At 54.2% G+C, this 21,510-nt stretch overlaps 1 protein-coding gene across 3 annotated transcripts in view; it reads left to right on the plus strand.

The window, feature by feature from the left end:
• KCNQ4 (potassium voltage-gated channel subfamily Q member 4) overlaps nucleotides 1-21,510 on the plus strand; it is a 50,182-nt gene that overhangs the window by 7,855 nt on the left and 20,817 nt on the right. For all 3 annotated transcript variants that reach the window (XM_037002332.2, XM_073233738.1, XM_073233739.1), the window contains exons 2-4: nucleotides 20,192-20,282; nucleotides 20,817-20,943; nucleotides 21,071-21,246. In XM_037002332.2, the coding sequence (XP_036858227.1) occupies nucleotides 20,192-20,282; nucleotides 20,817-20,943; nucleotides 21,071-21,246 (394 nt within the window). The remainder of the gene's footprint in view (nucleotides 1-20,191; nucleotides 20,283-20,816; nucleotides 20,944-21,070; nucleotides 21,247-21,510) is intronic.

A 21,510-nucleotide genomic window follows, 5' to 3' on the forward strand; every position in this document is an offset into this window, starting at 1 on the left:
AGTGCGCGGGAGTAGCCAGGTCCTAGGGATACTGCCTCCCGGTTCTGCCCTGATTTCATTCATTCACCTAATTTCCCACCTCTGGGGACTGGTGGCGATCTGGTGGGAGAGACAGAGGACCGCGGAGGACAGTGCAACCCTGGCCCAGCAGAGGGAGGGAGGTTCAGCCTGGTGAGGCAGTGAAGGCCAGCAAGGTGTCAGCCCCCTTCCCCATGCTGTTTATCCTCCTTTTTGTTAAATAAAGTAGCCCTATTTTACAGATGGGATGTAAGGCCCACGGTCAACATGGCTAACCAGTTGTGGAGAATGTGGCCCTTGCAAGGCTGCCTCAGAGGCTCTGAGCCTGCTGGGCACTCCCTTCTGGAACACGGCCTTCCCCTTGACCACCTGCCTGCCAGCCAGCAGCACTAACTCTCCCCTGTCAGTTCTGTCAGCAGCTCCACCTTCTTTCTGCCCCTTGAATGCTGGGGCTCCTCTCTGTACAGACTTTCTGGGAAGGGAGTTCCATGCACTCCTGCAACATCGGAGTCACCGCTGTGATGACAGCCTCCCACTCTGCAGTTCCACCCAAGCCTCCTGTATAGCTGCTTGTGGATGCCTCCTCATCCCCTGGGCACCCTGAACTCAGTGTCTCCCTCCAAACCTACCTGCCTTCCTCAGCCCCCAACTGTGACTCCCCACCCTCAGAGCCCAAGTCAGGAAACCTCTCCCTCAGTCATCCGTTGCTCCTCACCTATGAAACAATTCATGGTGTCCCCAGAATGTGCTGTTTATTGTTTCATGTGCTTTTCCTTCTGCCTGAAACTCCCTCTCCTCTCCCACACATCCCATCATCTAGCGAACTCCTATTCATCCCTCAGATCCCAGTTTGAGTACCATCTCTTTTTGGAATCACTCCCTGCCCACGCCCACCCCAGGCCCGACTGTGGGGCTCACCCATCCTGTGCGTTCCTCGGCCTGCGATCCCGAGGTCAAGGCGGCAGGGGTCAAGCACAGTGCAGGGCTTGTGGTTGGGAATTTGTGAATGTTACTGAGTCAGGGAATGAAGGTGGCACTGAAGCCAGGCTGTGAGGATGAGGAGGGTTTTGCCATCTAGAGAGAAACTGGAGAAAGGACCCCTGGGTCCTCCGTGTCCAGGCACTGTACTGGAAGCACTGGTGATTTTTATCTGACGTGCACTCTTGGTGGAGGCAGCACAGCTAGAGCAGAGGCTTTCAGATGGGGCTCTCTTCTCCACCCTTTTTGCCCCAGGCTCTGCAGTCTGGTGTACCCAGAGCCCTGAGGGTGGGGCTTTGATCATCAGGCCAAGGAGGTGGGCTTCACCCTGGGGGCAATGGCAGGCTGCGGAGCCACCACTGGCTGGGAACCAGGACTTGACTTATTTCTTCCCATGAACTAGCGCTCTGCGAACATTAGGCCATGGAGTTCTCCCAGTACCACTATGTGGCAGGCATTATTATTGTTCCTATTTTGCAGTTAGACCTTGAGGCTCAGTGAGGGAAAATAACATGCAACAAATTACATAGCTTGCCCTTGGTGGAGGCAGGATTCAAACCCACATCTCTGTGACTCCCAAGCCCAAGCTCCAAATGGTTCTCAGACACATCAGCAGACCTGTGGTGGTTTTCAGTGGCCTAAGGCAAAACTGAGGGAAATAAGGACAATGTAGTGATTTTTTCATAAAACTAAATTTATTCCATTTAAGGGACTGCCTTTTAGTCTGAGATTATGTCCTTTCTTTTATGAAGTGGTGGTGCTGGAAATTTTTAAATGTCCTTACTTGGCAAAATAAAAAACTGACAACTTTATGCAGTCCCCAAAGTGTTTTTGGAAATTTTACCAATGCATGAAATCCCTGAGTCTGGGCACCATCCTGCCTTCTGCCTCCTGAGCTCTGGGGCCAGAAGTGGGAGGAGTCTGGGTAGGGATGGAAGGGTTGTAGGGATGGAAGGGTTAGCGGGATGGAGGAGCAGTCAAGCTCTGCTGTCAATTCCTCCTGAGCCTCAGGCCCTGCCCATTCATCCTGGAATGCATGAGGGCCAGCTCTGGGCTCTTGCCGAGATTGGGCTTGGGCAGCACAGTCAGCCAGAATCAGGGCTCACCCCTCAGTTAAAGTAGCACTAAACCAAGAGTCAGCAGCTGGGGTTTGATTGTGCTTCCTAAAGGCTGTGTGATCCCGAGCAGGTGACTAAAGTTCTCTGAGGCACCAGCGTCTTCCATGTAGATGACAGCTACCATCTCCACCTGCCCATCTTACAGGGAGGGCTGCCTCCTCCATCAAGTGTGCTTTTGATATTTTCAGAAGCTATTGTTAGGCCCATTTTTCAGATGAGGAGGCTGGGGCACAGAGAGATTGAATAACTTGCCTGGGTGTAGGCAGTGGGGCTAGGAGTCATACTCCCAGAAGTCCAGCTCTGGGAGCTGTGATCTAACCTGCCATATTATGCCTAATTGGTCTTGATGGGCCTGCCTCCTATGAAGCTGATATGAGGCCCAAGTGAGCCTTAAAGTTCAAGGTCCTGCTCTCCACCCTAGTTGTGCACTGGGGACCCTTTCCTTCCTTCTCACTCTCTCCTGTGAGAAGCCTTCCCTGGCAGTCCCTCGTGGCCAGCCCCTATCCCAAATGCTGTGGACAGAGCAGTGAATCAGATCCTCCCCTGCTCCCTGGGGTTGATGGGCCAAGAGGCTGGCAGTTCTCTGGGCAGGGCAGAGTCCTATGGGAACCCAGCACAGAAAGGCCAAACCCAGCCCTAAACTAGGCATGGTGAGGAAGGATTCCCAGAGAAAGAGGCTCAAATTGAGACCTGAAATATGAGTAGGAGTAAGAGTAGGAATCAACCAGGCAAAGAGGAGCAGGGAACAGCATTCTATGTAAAGGACTAGCATGGGCAAAACCCAGAGGTTAGGCTAAAGCATGGCATTTGCAAGAACGGCAAGAGGCCAGGAGGGTAGGAGCTTAGAGGGGGCCAGAGGTGTTCAGAGAAGAGGCTGGGACAAGACCAGGCTGAGAATGCTGGGCTAAGGAGCAGTGACTTCCTCCAGAAGATTGAGTTCAGGAAGGAACTGAAGACAAGAGGGCCGTGGCAGATGGGTATTTTAGAAAATCTCTCCAGGTCTGGCAAGGACGATTGTTGGGTGGAGGGGAGACTACGGCAGGGAGCCCTGGGGATGCCATCCACTTGGTCTCTTTTTCCCCCTGCCTTTCCCTCCTGGTCCAGCCCCCTGAGCAGCTCCTCTGGAGCTGCCCACTAATCCTGCCAGGGCATGGCAGACCTGGCCTGAAGCCCTAAAACTTTGTCTATAGGGAAAGTTCTGCTGTGTATGCAAAGCCTGGTCTGGGGGAAGGTGTGTGTGGCTGAGCTAAGGGAAGTCTTGGAAGCAGAGGGGGTGGTGCTGGACCTGAGGCTCTCTGCAAAGGGGGTCTAAGGATATGGCCTTGGGGCCTACGGGGGTCCCTAGAACAGTGCCTTGAATAGGCCCCAGGGATTTGGCCCAGCGAATGGTGGGGTGCTCTGGAGAAAGGGGCAGAGTCCAGGTGGCTTGGCTTGCCTCAGCCCCTTACTCCCTCCCTTTCCTGCAGCTCAATAGGGTATGGAAATCACTGGGTCATCTAGTCCCTTCATTCTACTGCTGGGGAAACTGAGGCCTAGAACAGGACCTGGACTAAACTTAGGTCAGTGGCAGAGCCCAGCCTGGAGCCCAGGCTCAGCGCAAGAGTCTCAGTTGTACTCAGCAACAGTAAATAACAGTGGAACCCTTTCCGTAGAGCTGGCCTGGGTTTAGGACCCTTCTGCATGGTCTTGGGCAGGTCTCTCAACAACCCTGAGCCTCAGCTCTGGGTCCACAAGGCTGCCTCATACTGGGGAGAAGGGCAATCCCTCTCCCACCCAATGGTCCACAAAGCACGGAGAAGCATGCCTGGCCCCTAGTGGGGTGTAACTGTTCAGTGAATCCCACTGAATCCTCATAACAACTCTGGAGGAAGATATTACATTATTTTACATTGGGGCTCAGAACGGAGAAATGACTTTCCCAGGGTCATTAACTGGGAAGTAGCTGATATGGCGCTGGAGCCCAGGTATCCAGGCACCTGTCTAGGACTCCTGATGGACAGAGCCCTGATTCTGAGCCTCTGCTCTTAGTAAAAATCAGCCGGTGTCCCAAGCAAGCCCCGTCAGTTGGTTGATCAAAGTGTGTGTGGGAAGGGAGCGGGGGCTGGCCTGCAGGCTAGAACTCAGCTAGCATCAACTCCAGTGCTTCCATGCTCAGGCCAGGCTGCAGCTCCTGTCCCATGGGGAAGGGGACCTTTTCACTTGCCTGCCTGCATATAGGGTTTTTTTCTCTTGGCCTAGCTGACTGGGGGGAGGAGCTGATTGTGGCGTGACTAATAGGGCACCTGCCAGCCCCTCCCACAGTGGGATCTACCCATCTAATGCCCTGCACATGACAGGCATGCGGTGAACACTGGGCTGGGGAGAGGGATTTGCACTCTCCTAATCCAGGGGCTACAGTCCTCTGTCTTGGCCAGGGCCGTGGGAGAGGTTTGTCCCTGTCCTGTGCCCAGCAGCCCCAGCTCAGATCATTGGCACACAACCCAGCTCCTCTGCTTGGGGCCTTCCCCTGCCCTACTGAGGCTCTCTACCCTCCCATGATTTGGGCAGAGTTGGGACTTAGTGGGGCAAATGTGGGGGCACTGGACTGATGGAGATGCAGTGTTGCGCAACATTTGGGACTGAAGGAAGAAATAATGTCAGGGGGGTTTAAGGCCCAAGTTGGGGCAGAGTTACTGGGAGGACCTGATAGGGGTGTAGAGCCAGAGTGTTTGGGGCTAATCCTGGGCCACCCTTTCCTGGAGAATTTGGCTACAAGTCAGGGAGGCAAATGTGTGGGCCATGCCCCCCTTCGCTGGGTGATAAACACAGCCGTCGCCCAGGAGACGGGCCCAAACATCCCGGCCCCCCACAGTTATTTATACCAGAATCTCTTTCCTTCTCAGGCTGGGTCTGGCCTCTCAATCCACTCCTGAGCAGGGCAACCTGAGTGGAGGGTCCAGTCCCCTGTCAAGGCAGGAGGCCCCAGCAGCAGTCCCACTCAAACCCGGCCAGGGACTGGGCTCTGGCCCCCTCCAAGTGGCCTGTCCTTTGGAGGCACTGAATCTTAGTGATCAGAAATGTGCTACTGGATGCCAAGGCCTGGGCAAGAGACAGGAGCCCTGGGATTGAACTCTGGTTCTGCTGTAAACTGCTGCATGACTGTGGTCCCTGGCACCCCATAATCTCCATTTCCCCTGGGCTCAGAAGGAGGGACCAGTCTAGATTAGTGCTTTGCAAACTCTTTTAAGCAGTAGAGCTGGTTCTTTAAATGACATATGACATAGGATCGGTGTATATAAAACAGATCAAAGCAGGATTACTCTGGCTAGAGTCTGGGTGGGAGTCTAGAATTCTGCCCATTCAGCCTGGATAGCCCTACATACTACCAACCCAGAGCCTGTACACAGCCTTCCTTATTCTAGAACACATTCCAGGTAACCCTGGAGTCCTGGCCAAGTCCCTGTGCCTGCTGCCAGGGCTTGTACAGACCTCTTTCCTCGTTCAGAATCCCAAGGGCCACCGTTATGTGACCACTCCCCAGGCCCAAAGGCAGCTCTGTGCAGCCAGTGTACATGGACTGTGGAAGGGCAGACTAGGGCAGCCATGGCAGTGTACCCAGTGCCCCTCCTGGTGAGGGATAGGCCCAGAGAAGAGGGCATACCATGGGCTAGGGACTGGAGGGTTGTGGGGCTGGCTGTCCCCTCCCTGCTAGATTCTAGCACAGGACTCCAAGGGGTCCAAGATGTTAAATGTAAACCTGGCCTTCCAGATCATATAAAGGTATATGTGTCAGAAACAATGGAACATATTTTATTTAACAGCTTGTTAGCTTGATTTAAACTTTTAAATATTTACACTTACAATATATGGGTCTCCATTTGTACTCTTTCCGCAGCCCTGCCAGTATTTGGGGCGGACTGCGTGGGTCCTCAATCCACACACCCACCTCTGCAGCTATCCCAAGGCACCCTTACCCAGCACTCTCAGGCTTCACAGGGCAGTGGGAAAATCCGAAATCCCTCATGCTCAAGGCTTTGGCAATCTGGGTCTTCCTGATCTCCCCCAGATACTGTCTGAGCATCTCCTTGGCCAGCCTGGGGGATAAAGGGGCAGCAGAAGTGGCCTTACCTTTGGTGGGTGAATCCTAATGAGGTGGTAGGGGGTGGACAGAGGTAGGAACAGCCTCAGCACAAGGGGGTCTTGGAGTTCCCAGAGGGGGCCCAGATTCCCAGCTAGAGGAAATCAAATCTCCCCAAAGTAAATCAGGAATTCTTGGGGAGGAAAGGGGGACATCCTAAGGAGATGAGAGAGCACCAAAGGTGGAAATGTACAGAGTATAGAGGGGTGGAGTGTGGCTTATGCTTAGTGTGTGTACAGCCTCCAGTCCTGGGCTGAGGAGCTTGAGTTTTAGACTGTAAACAGCAAGGAGCCAGTGTTGGACTGTAATTGGGGAGTTGCTCTCAGGCTGCAGAAAGTGGGCTAGGGGTGAGGAAGGAGCTGGAATCGTGGTGGTCAGTGAAGAGGTGCTTGGAGGAGAGTTGATCTCAACTCTGTCTTCTGGAACCTCTTTCATCTCCTCCCACCATTAGACTGCCCTGGTTCTCCATGTTGGAGAGTGGGGCACCTCACTCCAAATCCCCATTCCTAAGGTAGGCCAGTTCACATAGGTGGTGAATGGGAGGCCACAGCTCTGTAAGAGGGGACCTGCTTTTCATTCACTCAACAAATATTTATTGATAATTTACAGTGCACCAAGCCCTGTTCTAGGTGTGGGAGAGATAGTTGTGAGCAAGATAGATAAAGTCGCAGTGTTCATGGAGCTTACATTATGGGAGGCTGGGGATCTGAAACTGTATGTTTCCCTGGTGTCCACCCCTGGCTCTTGGGTCCATGTCCCAGGATGCCTGGGAGTGGGGACTATCTATTACCCACCCATTGGTTCCAACTGTCCTGGGATCAGCACCCATCTCTCAGAACACTGAAGCGGGCTGGGGAGGGGGGGAAGGGGGGCCCAATGTGCAGGGCCCCAGCCTCAGGGATCACCCATCTCCATTAGAAGAGCCTGGGCCTGGGGGTTGGGCCTGGGGGCGTCAGGCCTGGGCTCAAGGCCCTAGCTCTTTTCACTTACACGTGACTCGTAGCCCCTTACAAGGACCCATCTGTTCTCCCTTTATTTATCCGTCAAGTAGGACTTAGGGGAGGCCCTGAGGAAGTGAGAGGAAGGAAAAATCAGTCAACTCCAGTATTCTGCCTTGGTGAACAGCTCCTTGGTGGTCTGCACGGGGAGGTGGAGGGGTACCAAGGCCTCAATATCATCATCAGTAGCAACACAAGAGAATAGCAGCTGCTACCTACTGTTCACTGTGGGCCGGCCTCATGCATCTTCTCATTTAATTTATTCCTCACAACCAGCTCTGTATGGTCAGTGTATCTTCCCTCCCCATTTTCCAGATGAGGAAACTGAGTCTCATTAAGGAGAAAGGACTTGCTTGAGGCCACACTTGAACCTACCAGATTCTGGGAGCCCTTAGGGAAGGTGCTGTTGAGGGTGCTGCCTGATACCTGACCCTCCTGGGCACTCAGCCTCAGGAGTGGTAACCCAGCTCTGGTGCCGCCCCCAACCCCAACAGTCCCCTAGGGGGATGGCACCACCCCGGTGCCTGGACACGGGGTCCTGCCGCACTGGCCAGGGCAGTACTGGGGGCCGGATCACGCCAGGACCTGTCTGGGAGCCTTGGCATCTCGGTCCTGGGGCGCGCAGTCCTTGCACCCGGCGTTGGTCGGTGGGCGAGCTCAGGCAGTCAGGGTGTCGCGCCCCCTTCTCTGCCCCCGTCCTCGGGGACGCGGCGGCACCTTCACACTTTCCGCTTGGCCCGCTGCTCGCCTTTCAGGCCGCCGCGTTTTCAATTGTTAATTTGGAAACGGAAAAAGAAGCCGGCAGGGCGGGGGAGGCGGCAGGGAGGTAACATGAGCCACAGCGCCGCCCCCACCACTCCCGCGCGTGGTGCAGGGTGTCGGCGAAGCCCCGCCCTCGAGGACGGCCCTTGCCCCGCCCACCACCGTGTCCCGCCCACCACCGTGTCCCGCCCCCCGGCCGGGCCCCTCCCCGCGCCGCGACTACCGGTTCGTCCTGGCAGACCCCGGAGCGCTGAATCGCTGGGCCTCTGCCGGGTAGGAGGGGCCCCTGCGGAGCAAGGCGGCAGAGCTAAATCCGTGCGCCGGGAGGAGTCCCCCAGGGGCCTTGCCTCCCCAGGAACCCCTCCCTCTCCCGAGGAGCCCCGCCTGGTGTCAGCCTCCTCCGTGTCCCGAGGTGAACCCAAGCCATTTTGCAACCCCTCAGAGCGGGTTCATCAGGGCCATGCCCCTGCCTCTAGATGCTTCCCCAGGGATCATTGACCCCATTAGACAGACGAATAAACTGAATCCCAGAGAGGAACAGTTCACTTGCCTAAGGTCACGCAGCCAAGGCTGAATTCTTGAGCCTGGCAGGGGTCAGGGTCCTGGCTGAATTCAAGCCCCATTCTTTTGACTCTGATACGTGTTGGGTTCTGTCTTCTTTAAGAGGAGGGGCGTCAGGGCCAGGGGTACAAATTTTCTCCTTCCCCTGACTTCCAGACCCCTTTCTGTGGATGAGCTATTGGAAGTTCTGCTTTGGTCTACCCTGACACCTCCTTGCTTTCATTAGTCAATGATAGGGGAGTCGGGGAGGTAGAAGGAGGTCCTCTAGACTTACCAGGCAAGTGAGCACCATGCAAATGAAATGTAAAAGACCCTCCTCCAGAGATTCTAGATGTCCTTCTGGATTGGCAGTTTCAGAAGATGCCCATTTAGGAAACTGAGACCACCAGTCCCAGATGGATCTGAGAAAAATGGGGCCCTTACAGACCCTTACTCAACCCCTTCCTGAGAGTAAACCAAGACTGAAGAGATAACTTTCCAACTCCTCACCTAAGTGGTGGCAGAGGCAGGATAGAGAGCCCATTGACCCAGGTTCCTAGCTCTGTCCACACCCCTGTGCATCACCTGCTGCTGCCCCCAAACCTGACACCTCTCTCAGGGCCACCAAACAGGCTCCTGCCTCTTAAAGGACCCTGACTCAGTCAGAACTACACTGTGGGCAGCCTCTCCCCTTAAAGGTAGAGGAAACTTAGAGGATGTCTGGATATGATTCCAGCTTCCAGCTTAAGACCCTCCTAACCAGGTTACCCTTCCACCTTGACTGTGCAACAGGCCCAGAGAAGTTGCACTCCTGGCCCAAGGTCACACAGCAAACATTTTCCAACTGTCAGGGCCCACTGAAGTCAGTCTTATTGGATTCAGTCTGGCTGGTCCTGGATTTGAGGTTTCCATAGGAAGTAAGCCTCTTAGGGAAGTTGTAACCAAATGCCCCAGGCATGCCTGTGAATTTGTATACCGCTTTGCTTAACTGCAGCAAAGGCATTGAACTCCTCCCTTCATGCCTGCTAAGCCTCCCTCACTGGCTGAGTCTGCAGGAGTCCCAGACTGGGCTCCTTGGGGCCTGTACTCCCCAGGGTCCCTGCCCTCTCCAGTCTCCTGTTCTACCCTGTCAGCTCCTGGTGTCCTCTCTGCTCTGGGAGTGCTGACAACCTAGTAGTGGGTGGGCCTAAGCTCTTTCCCCTAGTTTGGACTCTTCCCTCTCTCCCCCTCCCCGCCTTGCAAGGTTCTGCTGATTCAGAGGACAGGAGGCTCCTTAGAGGTGACCATGACCCCTGCCAGGCTCAAGTAGCTGGAGCCTGCTCAGTCCTCGAACCCAGTGCCACCCTGTCACATATAGTGGGAAGGGCAGGAGTAGGCCCCAGCCTGATGCCAGGATGAGGGAATTTTTGAGGTGGGGGTAAGGGGCAGGTGCCTGGGTCCTTCTACAGAAAGAGGAGAAATCAAAAGAATGTTGCCTTAAGAATCAGAAAATCTGGATGCCAGGCCTAGCTCTACCTCTGAAATACAGTATGATCACAGGTAGGTCATGCCCCTATCTGGGACTCAGTTTCCCATCTATAAATGAGGGGATTGATGAACTCTAAGAGATCTTTCACTGCCAAAATATAGGTGGTATCTGCTCACCTCTTGGCACCTCCACTTCCCCTCGTACAGGTCACCATCACCTCCTGCTTGGATTATACCATTAGCTTCTCAACTCACCTCGTAGCGAATGCCACTGCCTAGCACTGCCCCCCCCCCCACCAAACTATAGTCTGTTCTCCACTCAACAGCCTGTGTGATCTTTTGAAAACACAAATCAGATCATGTTACTCCCTGCTTAAAATTTCCCATCTCACTTGGAGTAAAAGCCAAATCCTTACAATAACCAGCAAATGATCTACTTCCACATCCACTGCATGTCTCTGCCCTTACCACCTACCACTCTCCCCTTTTCTCACTACATTTTGGGAGTCCCTGCTTCTTGATGCCTCTGGAACACACCAAACACCCTCTGGCTCAGGGCTTTTGCCCTTGTTCTTGACTCTATGCTCAGAACCCTATAATCCCAGATACCTGATGGCTCACTCCCTCATTTCCTTCAGATCTCTGCTCAAATATCACCTTCTCAATGCTGCTTTCCCTGACCACCGCCCCCCATCCCCATGAAATAGCTCCTGACTCCCATACCAATGTTCCTTGTCCTCTTTTCCTGCTTAATTTTTCTCCATCATCTGACATTTTGCATCTTTACTTACTGTCCATCTCCCCCATGAGAACGTAAACTCTGTGAAGGCAGCGATGTTGCCCATCTTTGTGCCCAGCCCGTGGTGAGCCCTCGTGGACACTCTGCAGCTCTGGGCCTTGTGGTTTCTGACGGTTGCTGCCTGCCTGAGGGTGCATCGTTCCACCTGCTGTGGGGAGGGTCGAGGTGTGGAGCCAGGTGCTGCCAGCAGGACATCATCAACACACTGGCAGGTGGGTGGTGGTAGCCAGAGGTCCAGGGCTGAGGTCGTCCTGGCTAAGGACGGGGCCTCACCCAGCTCTCTGTCAGTAGGAGGAGGCGGGGAGTCAAACAGCTTTTCACAAGTTGAGGTGAATGCCATGAGGGAAGTGAGCAGAGAAATGGGGATGAGGGATTACCGGAGTTGGAGGGGAACCCCCATGTAACCTAGCCAGGCTTGAGGAGGGGCAGACAGCCTGCACAGAGGTGGTGAGGGGGGGAGAAAAGGCAGCTGGCTGTTGTGGGGGAGCAGGCCTATGAGGGTGAGGTATCAAGTGCCAAGTTGGGCACTGAGTGGTGGAGAGTGAGGTGGTGGGGTGGGGAAGGGCCTTCTTTGCAGCCTTGCTAAGGGAGCTGGGGCCTGAGTCTGCAAGTTGGTGGATTTCACACTTTTAAAAAAAGCAGCAAAGCTCTTTGTTCAAATGAAATCTAATGCCAAGCCTAGCATGTAAAACTGAGTCACCCAAATCCACATGCAGCTGCTCAGGTGGAACCGGGGGAAGGTTTCCATTGGCCATCTTGTTAAAGTTTCCAAAATCCGGGCTGCCTATATTCCACCCTTTAGTTTGCTTTCACTTCGCTGGTCTCCTGCTTGAGAGCCCACGCTCCTGGTTTATCTGAGGAGTCAGCATTGCCTGGCCAGCCCTGAACAGATGGATGGCCCCTGCTCCTTCCTTTGACATGTTGCTCAGCCCACTTACCTGGTGCACAAGGTAGTCTGGCTAGCATGGAACAGGGAAGCAGCGAGAACAAGAAGGAGGGTATGGAGCTGGTTCAGGTGGGAGGGGACGAGGATATGACTCATTAAACACCTTGTCCAAGAGACACAGAATTCCTAGTGGGACTGAAACCATTGACACTATTCAAGAAAAATTGGCAGGTGGAGGTGGAGGGCACTTACTGCAAGGAAAGGGAAGAGCCGTGTAACATCATGGCAGGAAGCACATCTGGGCTTTGTGGAGTAGAGAAGTGGACACGAGAGACTGGAGGAGCAGCTGCATCTTCACTTCTCTCTGCGTCTTTCCCAACTTAGCTCCATTCCTGAGAAAGACAATCCCAGTGACTCAGCCCAACCTATGGGGGGTTTTTCTTGGGTCAATCTCCAGCTCTAGGTGGATCGGTGATAGCCAGGAGAGGGGCATGGAGCCATGTGGTCCCACATAAGGTAGGCCTTCCTAGGGCTGCCGTGGCTGGCAGCGCCATCCCTGGGGCTACCCCTCGTCCCTGTACATCCTCTGCACTGCAAAGGGGCCCAGCTGAGAGGATGCCAGTGGCACTGAAATGCAAGCTGTGCTCAGGGGTGGGTCGGTCAGCCCAGAGCAAGGGACGTATGTTTCTAATGGGGCCATCTAGAGGGGCCAACATTTTATAATTTTTCAGGCGAAAGGGAATATTTTGCCCAAAAACTTTGTAATTGGTTCTCTAAGAGGGGGCATTTTTTTCATAGTTTATACTATGTGCTGGCGGCCACTGTCCCTCCAGGGACATCCTCAAAAAGAATCTGGAACTGAGCTGAGGGCCAGCTCTCTCCCCTCCATCCTACTGTTGGCAAGTCATAAGGCTGAAGAAACTGAGCCATCACTGAGTTGTCCCCCGTCTCTGTGTTGTGGACAGGGAAACTGAGGCTCCCCTGAGCCCTCATCACTAGCCCTGAGCCCCAGCGCAGGCCTCTGGCCCAGAAAAGCAGCAGGCACTGCAGCAGCCCTGGGTGGGGCCCAGGGTCACGTGCTTTTGCTCCCTTTGCCATATTTAGAATCGCTGGATCAGGGGAAACTTCTTGTCCCAGCCCCTGAGGATTCTTGGAAAGAGCCTCTCTCTGAGGCCTGACTGACTGCCCCTCCCCTTGATCCCCCTACAGGAGAAAGTAGGAGCTGGCTCTCTCCAGAGGAGCCTGGGGCCCTCCAGCCCCACTGCACCCCTCAGTGAGGAAGTGCCTCTCAAGTTCCTTCAGAATCAGCTCTGGGTTGGGTTTAAGAAGCCCTTTTCTGCTGCAAGGTGGTGGGAGTCATGGCCTCTTCCCTCCAGGAACCTTGGCTGAATGGGGAGGAACTGGCCCCAGGTGTCCTCCAGTGGGAAGACAGAACTCTGCTTTGGGAGAGAGGAAGGGCCCAAGGCCAGGTGTAGGAATGAGGGAGCCGGCTGGTGGCCAGGCAGGCAGCAGACGCTGGCAGGGCTCAGTCTGGGAGGAGGGCCACTGGAGAGAGGCAAGGAAGGAGGGAGGCCCAGGAGGAAAAAGGGGGCAGGGCCTGGATCTGCATTTTCTTTGGCCTGGTTGTGGGGGAAGGTGTCCCCTCATCCCATACAGGCTGCTTCCTCCCTCAAGATAACCAAGCCTTAAAAACAAAACAAAACAAGAAAACCCAACCCAAACAAAACCAAAAATGCAGGTGTGGAGCACCTTGTGATGTTCTGGGTCTTTTGTTCCCCAGGCTCACTGCTGGGGATAATGGTCCTGTGTACCCAGGGGACCCCTCTCCAGCCCCTGGTTCCCGCCCATCCTCCACACCAGCTGTGTCAGACTTCTTCCACCTCTTGAGAGCCCGCACCCACCCTGCTCTGGCCTGGAGCAGCAGACCTGGCCTCTTCCCAGAGGAGGTCTCAGCCCTGGTGGGGCTCCTTGGGCTCCCCCAAACCACCACCTCCCCTCCCACCTCCCAACTGAAACCGTGGGAGCCCTGGGGTCCTTCCTATGCAGCACTGGCCCACCCCCACCGGATGCCAGCCTCCCAGCTGCCCTGGGGACTTGATTCCATTGATCACTCGCTTGCCTCTCCTGCTGCTTCATCTTCTCCCCTGGCTCCCTCCACCCTGGTTCTCTCATCTTAAAAAAGCCTAACACCATTCCTTGTGTTCTGTATCCTTCCCCAGGTGCCAATCTCAGCCTCACTCTTTGCAGTCAAACTTCTTTACTAGTTTCACCCACCCTCCCTGCCTCCACCCCTCACCACCCCCCCCTTGCTCACCCATCTGGAGCTGCTCTGGTCCTCCCCTCCCTCTGAGTCTGCCCTTGCCAAGGTGCCCGGTGACCAACTTGTCACCAAATCTAGTGGACATTTTTTCAGGCCTTATCTCACCTGACCTCTTGGCAGCTTTGGACACTGTCTGTCATCCACTCCCTCCTTGAAACACCTTCTCCACTTGGCTTCTCGGCTGCCTCTCTGTTCACGTTTCTCTCCCCTCTTGCTGACTGCTCTTCCCAGTCTGGCTAGAGGGTCTCTCCTCCCTCTCGCCTCTGGCCTTCCACTGGGTCCCCCTCTAAATTCACTGCATGCTCTCTGGACTGTCTCAGCCACTACTTTGGCCTCAGTCACCACCTGTACCCTGACGTTCCCCAAATCCACATTTCTGACTGAACGCTCTCTCTGCACACCCACTGATTGTTTGCCCAGCATGCCACAGGCCTCTCCATCTTAATGTGTCCGAAATGGAACTCATCACCCCAATACCTGCTCTTCCACCAGGTCTCCCATCTCATTTCATACATGACACATTCATCCAGCCGGTGGCCAAACCAGCAATCTGAGAGCCATTCCCTCTCATTGCCTCCAGTTCCAATGAATCACCAAGTCGTACTTCCTCCAGGCCATCCACTTCCCCTTAGTGCTGCCACCATCATCTCTCATTTGGATTATTATGGAGCTTTCTCTTTGTTTTTCCTGATCTGTCTTACCTCCTCTAATCCATGCTCTACACTGCCCTGAGTAGTGGTCCTGAAACACAAATCAGACCCTGTCATTTCCTCTCTTAAAACTCTTCAATGGCTCCTAATGTCCAAGCATGCCACCAGAGGCCCCTGCACCAGGCCCTCTCTGGTTTTTCCACTGCCCCTTCACTGTAGGCCTGCACCTCGCAGAATTACTACTGTCCTGGGCTACGCACAGCCTCCACGCCTCTGCTGCTTGAACATCCTGCTTCCTCTGCTTGGGACGCTCCCACCCTGTCCTCATCCCCGCCTCCAACAAATCCTCACTGATCCCTCTACTTTGACTATGCTAAAGCCATCTTGGGGTACCCCCAACCCCTGGGTATCCCCTCATCCACCATGTCACCACTGTGTTACAATTATTAATTTCTTGATTTCTTGGGGGCCTGGATTATTCATTTCCGGCTTTATAATAAACCTAAGTGTAGATGACAGTTAAAGTTTTTTAAGTGAATGTGGCTCAGAGAGGTAGGTGATAACCTCTTTTCTGCTGTGCGACCCCTCCACCCATATCCCCATCTCTCCAGCCTCTAGGCATCTTTCTCTCCAGAGGCATCCCCAGAAAATCTGGAACTGAGCTCATGGCTGACCTTCCCACCCACCCCCACCACTGCTGGAGAGCCACAGGGCTGACATCCCGCACCTCACACTGCAGACAGGAAAACTGGGGCCGAGAGAGGCAGTACGGCTTGGTGGTCCAGGTGGACTTGGATTTAGGTCCTGGCCTTATGACTCTGGGCAACTTAGTGTACCTTTTTTTCTTTAAACTAAACAATTCTGTTGATATGTCACATGTCATAAAATCCCCCATTTTAAATTGTGTAATCCAGTGGTTTTTAGTATGTTCACAGGGTTGTGCAGCCCTCATAGGAAACCCTTCTGGGCCTCTGTTTCCTCATCAATAGCTTTGGGTGATTATGGTACTGCTCTCCTGGGTTGTTATGAGAAGTGATGAAAATAAGCATGTAGGGGGGTTGGCACAATGCCTGGCCAGCAAGAGCAGTCATGGGGTCACACAGGGAATCAGAGGTGAAGCTGATGTTGGCACAAGACCCACCTCCCCAGCAGGGCTTTTTTGGCTGTCTGGACTGGGGCTGCTTCTGGGCAGTGATTTGAGGAAGGCATGGGGGCGGGGTAGTGGTGGAAGGCAATATTTGTAGTTTAAAAAGCCTTGAGTTGGCTAATAATTGAGTCTAGCCGTGACCACTCCCATCAGCTGCATGAGTGATTGATTCTACAAGTGTGGTCCCACGCAGAGCAGTGCTGGTGTCACCAGGGAACTTTGTAGATTTGCAGATTCTCAGGCCCCATGGCATGAATCAGACACTCTAGGAGTGGGGCCCAGAAATCAGCATTTTAACAAGCCCTCCTGTGCTGCTCATGCCCACTACAATTCGAGTACCATGGAGATCAGCAAGCCATTCACCTCTTCACCCCTAACCTCCTTGCCGCTTTCCTGAGTGAGTAAGACAGTGACAGAGTAGGGGGCAGGGAGGAAGTTATAATTCTCAGGGTAAGGCTAACCAGGCAGAGATAGCCAGGTAGCACTCACTGGTCCCAGCTGGGCCTCCTTGGCCAGGCAGGGGAGAGAATGGGCCCAAACTGCATGATGGGCAAAGATGCTCCAGAAAGTGGCTGCCAGTCTGGCCTCTTTGCTGGGCAATTAAAAAGGGCCAAGATAGCCAGCAACTGTGTACTATTTATAATTGTGTAGATGGAGAAACTGAGGCCCAGAGGGGGCCAGAGACAATCCTTAGTCTTTATTTGATGTGTGAATGAAGTCACGCGTTGCTTCTGGAACTACAACCAGACCCCAGCTCAGGGCTCCTTAGGCTTCAGACATTGATCTCCCTTCTGCTGTCCGAAGACTGGGTGTCTATGCGAGGACCCCTCAGGAAGGCCAGGGCAGCCGAGAGGATCACACTGATTCACTGTGTGATCTTGAACAAGTCTGTCACTCTCTGGGCCCCATTTCCTCATCTGAAAGATGGGGATAGTTATTCGGGTGCCTGGAACACAAGGTATTCTCTATCAGACTAAGTATATATGTTCAATTGTATTGAGATCTAGGGTGGAGAAACTCCCAACCAGTGTGTGAAGGCTGGGGAGGTGAAGTTCAGGGGCATTTTAAACAGTGTCTGCCAAATGGGGCTGCCAAGGTTGGAGATTTGCCTTCACTTTCCTTCTCAAGAAGGATACTGGGGTGTTTGACAGGTTGGGGACAGAGGTACTTAGAGTGGGTACAAATGGGGGACTTTGGTGACATGGCGTTTTGATGTTTGTTTAATGTGAATTTCTGTTATTCATTTACTCAGTCTGTGAAGACATAAATGAAGCAGAATTAGAAAGAGGGAGAGTGGGGGTGAGGCCATTATTTTGGAGAGGGGTGATTGGAGAAGGCCTCTCCAAGGACGTGATGCTGAACACAGAACTGGTTGAGTAAGACAGCAACACGCAGGCAGAGGAAAGAGCACCGCAAGGGCAAAGGCTGGCGGTGGAAGCATGTTTGCTGTCTCCAGGAATGGCAAGGAGATCCGAGTGGCTGGATCGCAGTGATAGAGGGGCAACTGGGGAGGAGAGCAAGTTCAAGAGGTAAGCGTACAGGCCAGACCTCGCAGGGCCTTGTTGGAGTTGCTGAGGAACGTGACCTTCACTCCTTAAGTGTAGTGGGAAGTCAGCGGAGGGTGTGGGGCACAGTGATGATTTCCTGCTCTGCATTGTGGGCAGAGCGCCCCAGCTGCGGCGAAGGGAGTGCATTACAGTAGGGCCAGGGTAGAGGCTGGGAGAACAGACAGGGGCGAGGTGTGGGCAGCTTAGGATGGTGCGCCCAGGTCTGCGCGGGGATATATTCTGAAGATGGGGCGATAGAAATTGCTGAAGGACAGGATGTGCAGGTGAGGGAAAGGAAGAGTCCAGGGTCACTCTTAGACATTCACCTTGAGCCCCTGGGTGGAAGATGGTGCCATTACTGAGAAGAGGGGTAGGCTGAGAGCAAGATTTGGGAGCAAAAGAAGAGTTGGTTTCTGGGCATGTTCGATTTGAGAGGCCATGAGACATCCAAGAAGAGAGGGCAGATAGGCAGCTACACATGTGAGACGGACCGGGGAGAGGCTCCCACACCCCCACACCTGCTAAATGGCAAAGGCTGTTGTGGTAAAGAGGTAAGGCAGGATTAAATGTGTTTTTTTCCCTGTTCATATTTTTAAGGAAATGCATTTTAAATTTTATATCAGTTTGTTATTACCCATATTTACCCTAAAAAATATGAGGAAATGCAGATAAGCAAAAGCAAAGCAAAGGCCATATCACTCTTAATTTTGCCAGAGATGAGCCCTGCTGACTCTTGGTATGAATATAAAAAGCATCTATATTTAAAAATTGGGATCACATTGCCCTTAAGGTTTGATAATCTGCTTTTTTCCCCTAACCTACTGTGAAGTGGACATTTTATAGATGTGCAACTGTTGGCATGGAAAGAAAAGTGAAAAAATTCCTGAGATACCCAGTAGGAAGCCCCTAGCATGGCCCACTGACCTGAGGATCTGAGGTCAGCTGAGCGATGGGACTGAATGATTTGTCCAGGGCTGGGGTGAAGGCTCATCAAGACTTCCCTCAGTCCTTCCCAGAAGAGGGGGCTGGATAAAATGACCTCAGGGAGGGCCCCACCACCCTGAGCCCTGTCTCAGTGCAGTCCCCCATCCCAGTGGATGTGGCCACTGCATTTTCTGTGGTTAATTATTGAACTCAAGGAGCTGGTGCTCTGCCCCACCCCCACCCTTCCCCCACCCCCACCTCCACCTGTCCCCTGCCTTATGTCTTTGCTGACTCAGCTCTGGTCAAGGAGGCCTCCTCCACACTCATTCATTCAAATGCCTTACCACATCTGCTACCATCTCCTCTACCTAGGGCTGTGTGCGGGAATGAAGACCTAAACCTGCCCTTCAAGCAGGCAGGGGAGCCCCTGTCCAAGGCGGTGTAATGGGCCAGGGTGGAGCTCTGCCTTCTACATGTCTTTCCTCCCATCAGCTCCCACTCTGCAGATGACACTGGCTCAGAGAAGGTGGGTGACTTTCTCAGGACCACACAGAAGCAGGATCATTTGAACCCAGTTCTCAAAGCCTTGTAGAAAGTGACTTGAGCCACATACACAGAGGCAAGCACTGGGAGGGCAAGTTCTGAAGTGGGAATAGTAGAGTGGGGGCCATCCCAGCAGGCTCCCCCGAGCAGGGAGCGTTTGTGTGAAGAGAGGGTGAGCAGAGTCTCATCAGGCCCCGACGGCAAGGCGTTTCAGGCAGAATGCAGAATCAGCAGCCCCTGGGGGAGAGACTCTGGGAACATCTGGGAAAGGCTGTGGGTCAGTCCCCAGTCCCTTTCCAGAGAAGCCCATTCCCTCAGGGGTCTCCTCCCGGACACCTACATGTCCCGCACACCTCATCCCAAAGAGTAGAGATTTGGAGAGCCCAGCCTCCTTCCCTTTTGCTGCATCTGCAGCTTGTGCCCTCTGTGCCTGTCCTGCCTCTTGTAGTCACATTCTCCCTGAGGCCACTAGTTTCTCTCCTTATGCCCTTTACCCCTCTTCCCATCCACTGGGAACTCGGGAACCCTGGCTCTAATCCCACTTCTGTCCTTGGCATGTTGGGTGACCTTGAGTGAATTCCCTTCCCTTTCTGGGCCTCAGTTTCCTCATGTGTGCCATTCGGGTTGAGGGAAGTGTTGGGTGAGTAGGGTTATAAAGTTCCTTCTGTTTCTAACATCTGGTTCTGGGCCACTCAATGGCTTCCTGCTGCCCTCAGGGGAGTCCAGGTCTCCGGGGCATGGCCCAGCTGCCTGAGACCCTCTCCATGGCCCCCTCCCAACCCCCGTCCTCGTCTCCTAGCCTGTCTTCTCTGGTACCCTTTCCTTTCAGAGCTGTCTCATTATTTAATTCCGTAAGAGCGCACAAAGGCAGGACAGTTGTCTCTATTCTGCAGCTGAAACTAGGCTCCACCTTGGAGTTCATAGGGAAGGGGAGGAGTCCCTCAGCCACTGACCTTCCCTGGTCCCTCAGCTGACCTCTGGGGCACTTCTCTCAAGATGTCCTTAAAACTGAGCCAGGGTCTGAGGCCACCACTTGTGCATGACTGAGCCTGGAGGCATTTCCTGATCGTACAAGGACCCTGAGCCAGTCGGTCCCTGCTCTCAGCCCAGGCAGACCTGGCACCCTCAGCTGACTGACCACTTCTCTGAAAGGATTGTAAGGTGTCTGTGAGCTCAGTAGCTGAGAGAGCTCAGGGGCGTCTCTCCCTTTGGTGTCTGGCACAGAGCTACAACTCCAGAACTCTGATTCTGATTTCCAGGTAATTCTTCCAAAATAGTGCTTCCCTACTCCTCTGACTCTGCAACCCCTTGCCAAAGGCTCCTTGACTGTCCTGTCCATCCAGCAGTCTAACCCTCTCCTTCATGCTGCCATTGCAGATTTTTGCTGGTCTTCAGCTGCCTGGTGCTGTCTGTGCTGTCCACTATCCAGGAGCACCAGGAACTTGCCAATGAGTGTCTTCTCATCCTGGTGAGTGCTGGAGTCCACGTCTGAGGGAGTCCGTGTGGCATAGCACCTCTGTGTTCAGGGCAAAGATGGAGAGAGAGGCTTCTCACACTATGGCTCAAAGAGTGGCTTGCTGTGCTGTGTTCCCTGAGATGGTACCTGCCCATCTCTGGGCCACATCCCCTGCTTTATAGCAGATACTGAGGGACCTCCTGCCTCTCTGTGAGTGTTGGGCCCAGAGAAGAGATGAATAAGCCCCAATCCTTCTCAGGACCAAAACTGCTAACTCTATCTGTGGTGTGATTTTTTTTCTCTCTCTCTCTAAACAGAAGCACCTCAGAGGGGGACAGATGACAGATGGCCACCCCTTATGTCACCCAGTCAGGATTATAGAGTCTGGGAGGGGCAGGGCTGGGTGAGGAGTAGGTGTAAGAACCTCCAGGAGAGGTGGTCTGGGGAAATCCTAGTACCCCTAACTCAGGGACTCAGAGCTGGACCTGTACTGTGTGACTTGGACCTGGAGAGGGGAGACCAGAACCTGAGGCCCTGGTCTCACAGGAATTCGTGATGATCGTGGTGTTCGGCCTGGAGTACATCGTCCGGGTCTGGTCCGCTGGCTGCTGCTGTCGTTACCGAGGATGGCAGGGCCGCCTCCGCTTTGCCCGAAAGCCCTTCTGTGTCATCGGTAACAAGGCCTGCCCTGCCTGCACCTGACCCCACCTGGCTGCTCTCCACCCGCCGGCCTCGGTACCGATGCGGGGCGGGTGGGCTCCTCGGCACCGGCGGTGACATCGCCGCCCTCGCTCCTGCAGACTTCATCGTGTTCGTGGCCTCGGTGGCGGTCATCGCCGCGGGCACGCAGGGTAATATCTTTGCCACGTCTGCGCTGCGCAGCATGCGCTTCCTGCAGATCCTGCGCATGGTGCGCATGGACCGCCGCGGCGGCACCTGGAAGCTGCTCGGCTCGGTGGTCTACGCGCACAGCAAGGTGAGGCAGGGCGGGGGCTGCCGCGGGCGGGAGCGGGGAGTGCAGGGCCGGAGCAGGGCCGGAGGCAGGGAACGAGGGACCAGGCAGCGGCGAGGCCAGAAGGGGCTCCTTCTGGAGCCGGGCAGAGCGGGGCCTGCGGGGGTCAGGAGCAAGCCAGGAGGCGGGGTCGAAGGTAGGGCTTGAGGGTCTCATTTGGAAGCTTCTGGGTTCGGGGGTCTAGGCGCACAGCTAAGTGGGAGCTGGGGTGGGGCTAGATGCCGTGTC

This window comes from Manis javanica, chromosome 4, assembly GCF_040802235.1.
Source record: "Manis javanica isolate MJ-LG chromosome 4, MJ_LKY, whole genome shotgun sequence".
NCBI lineage: Eukaryota > Metazoa > Chordata > Mammalia > Pholidota > Manidae > Manis > Manis javanica.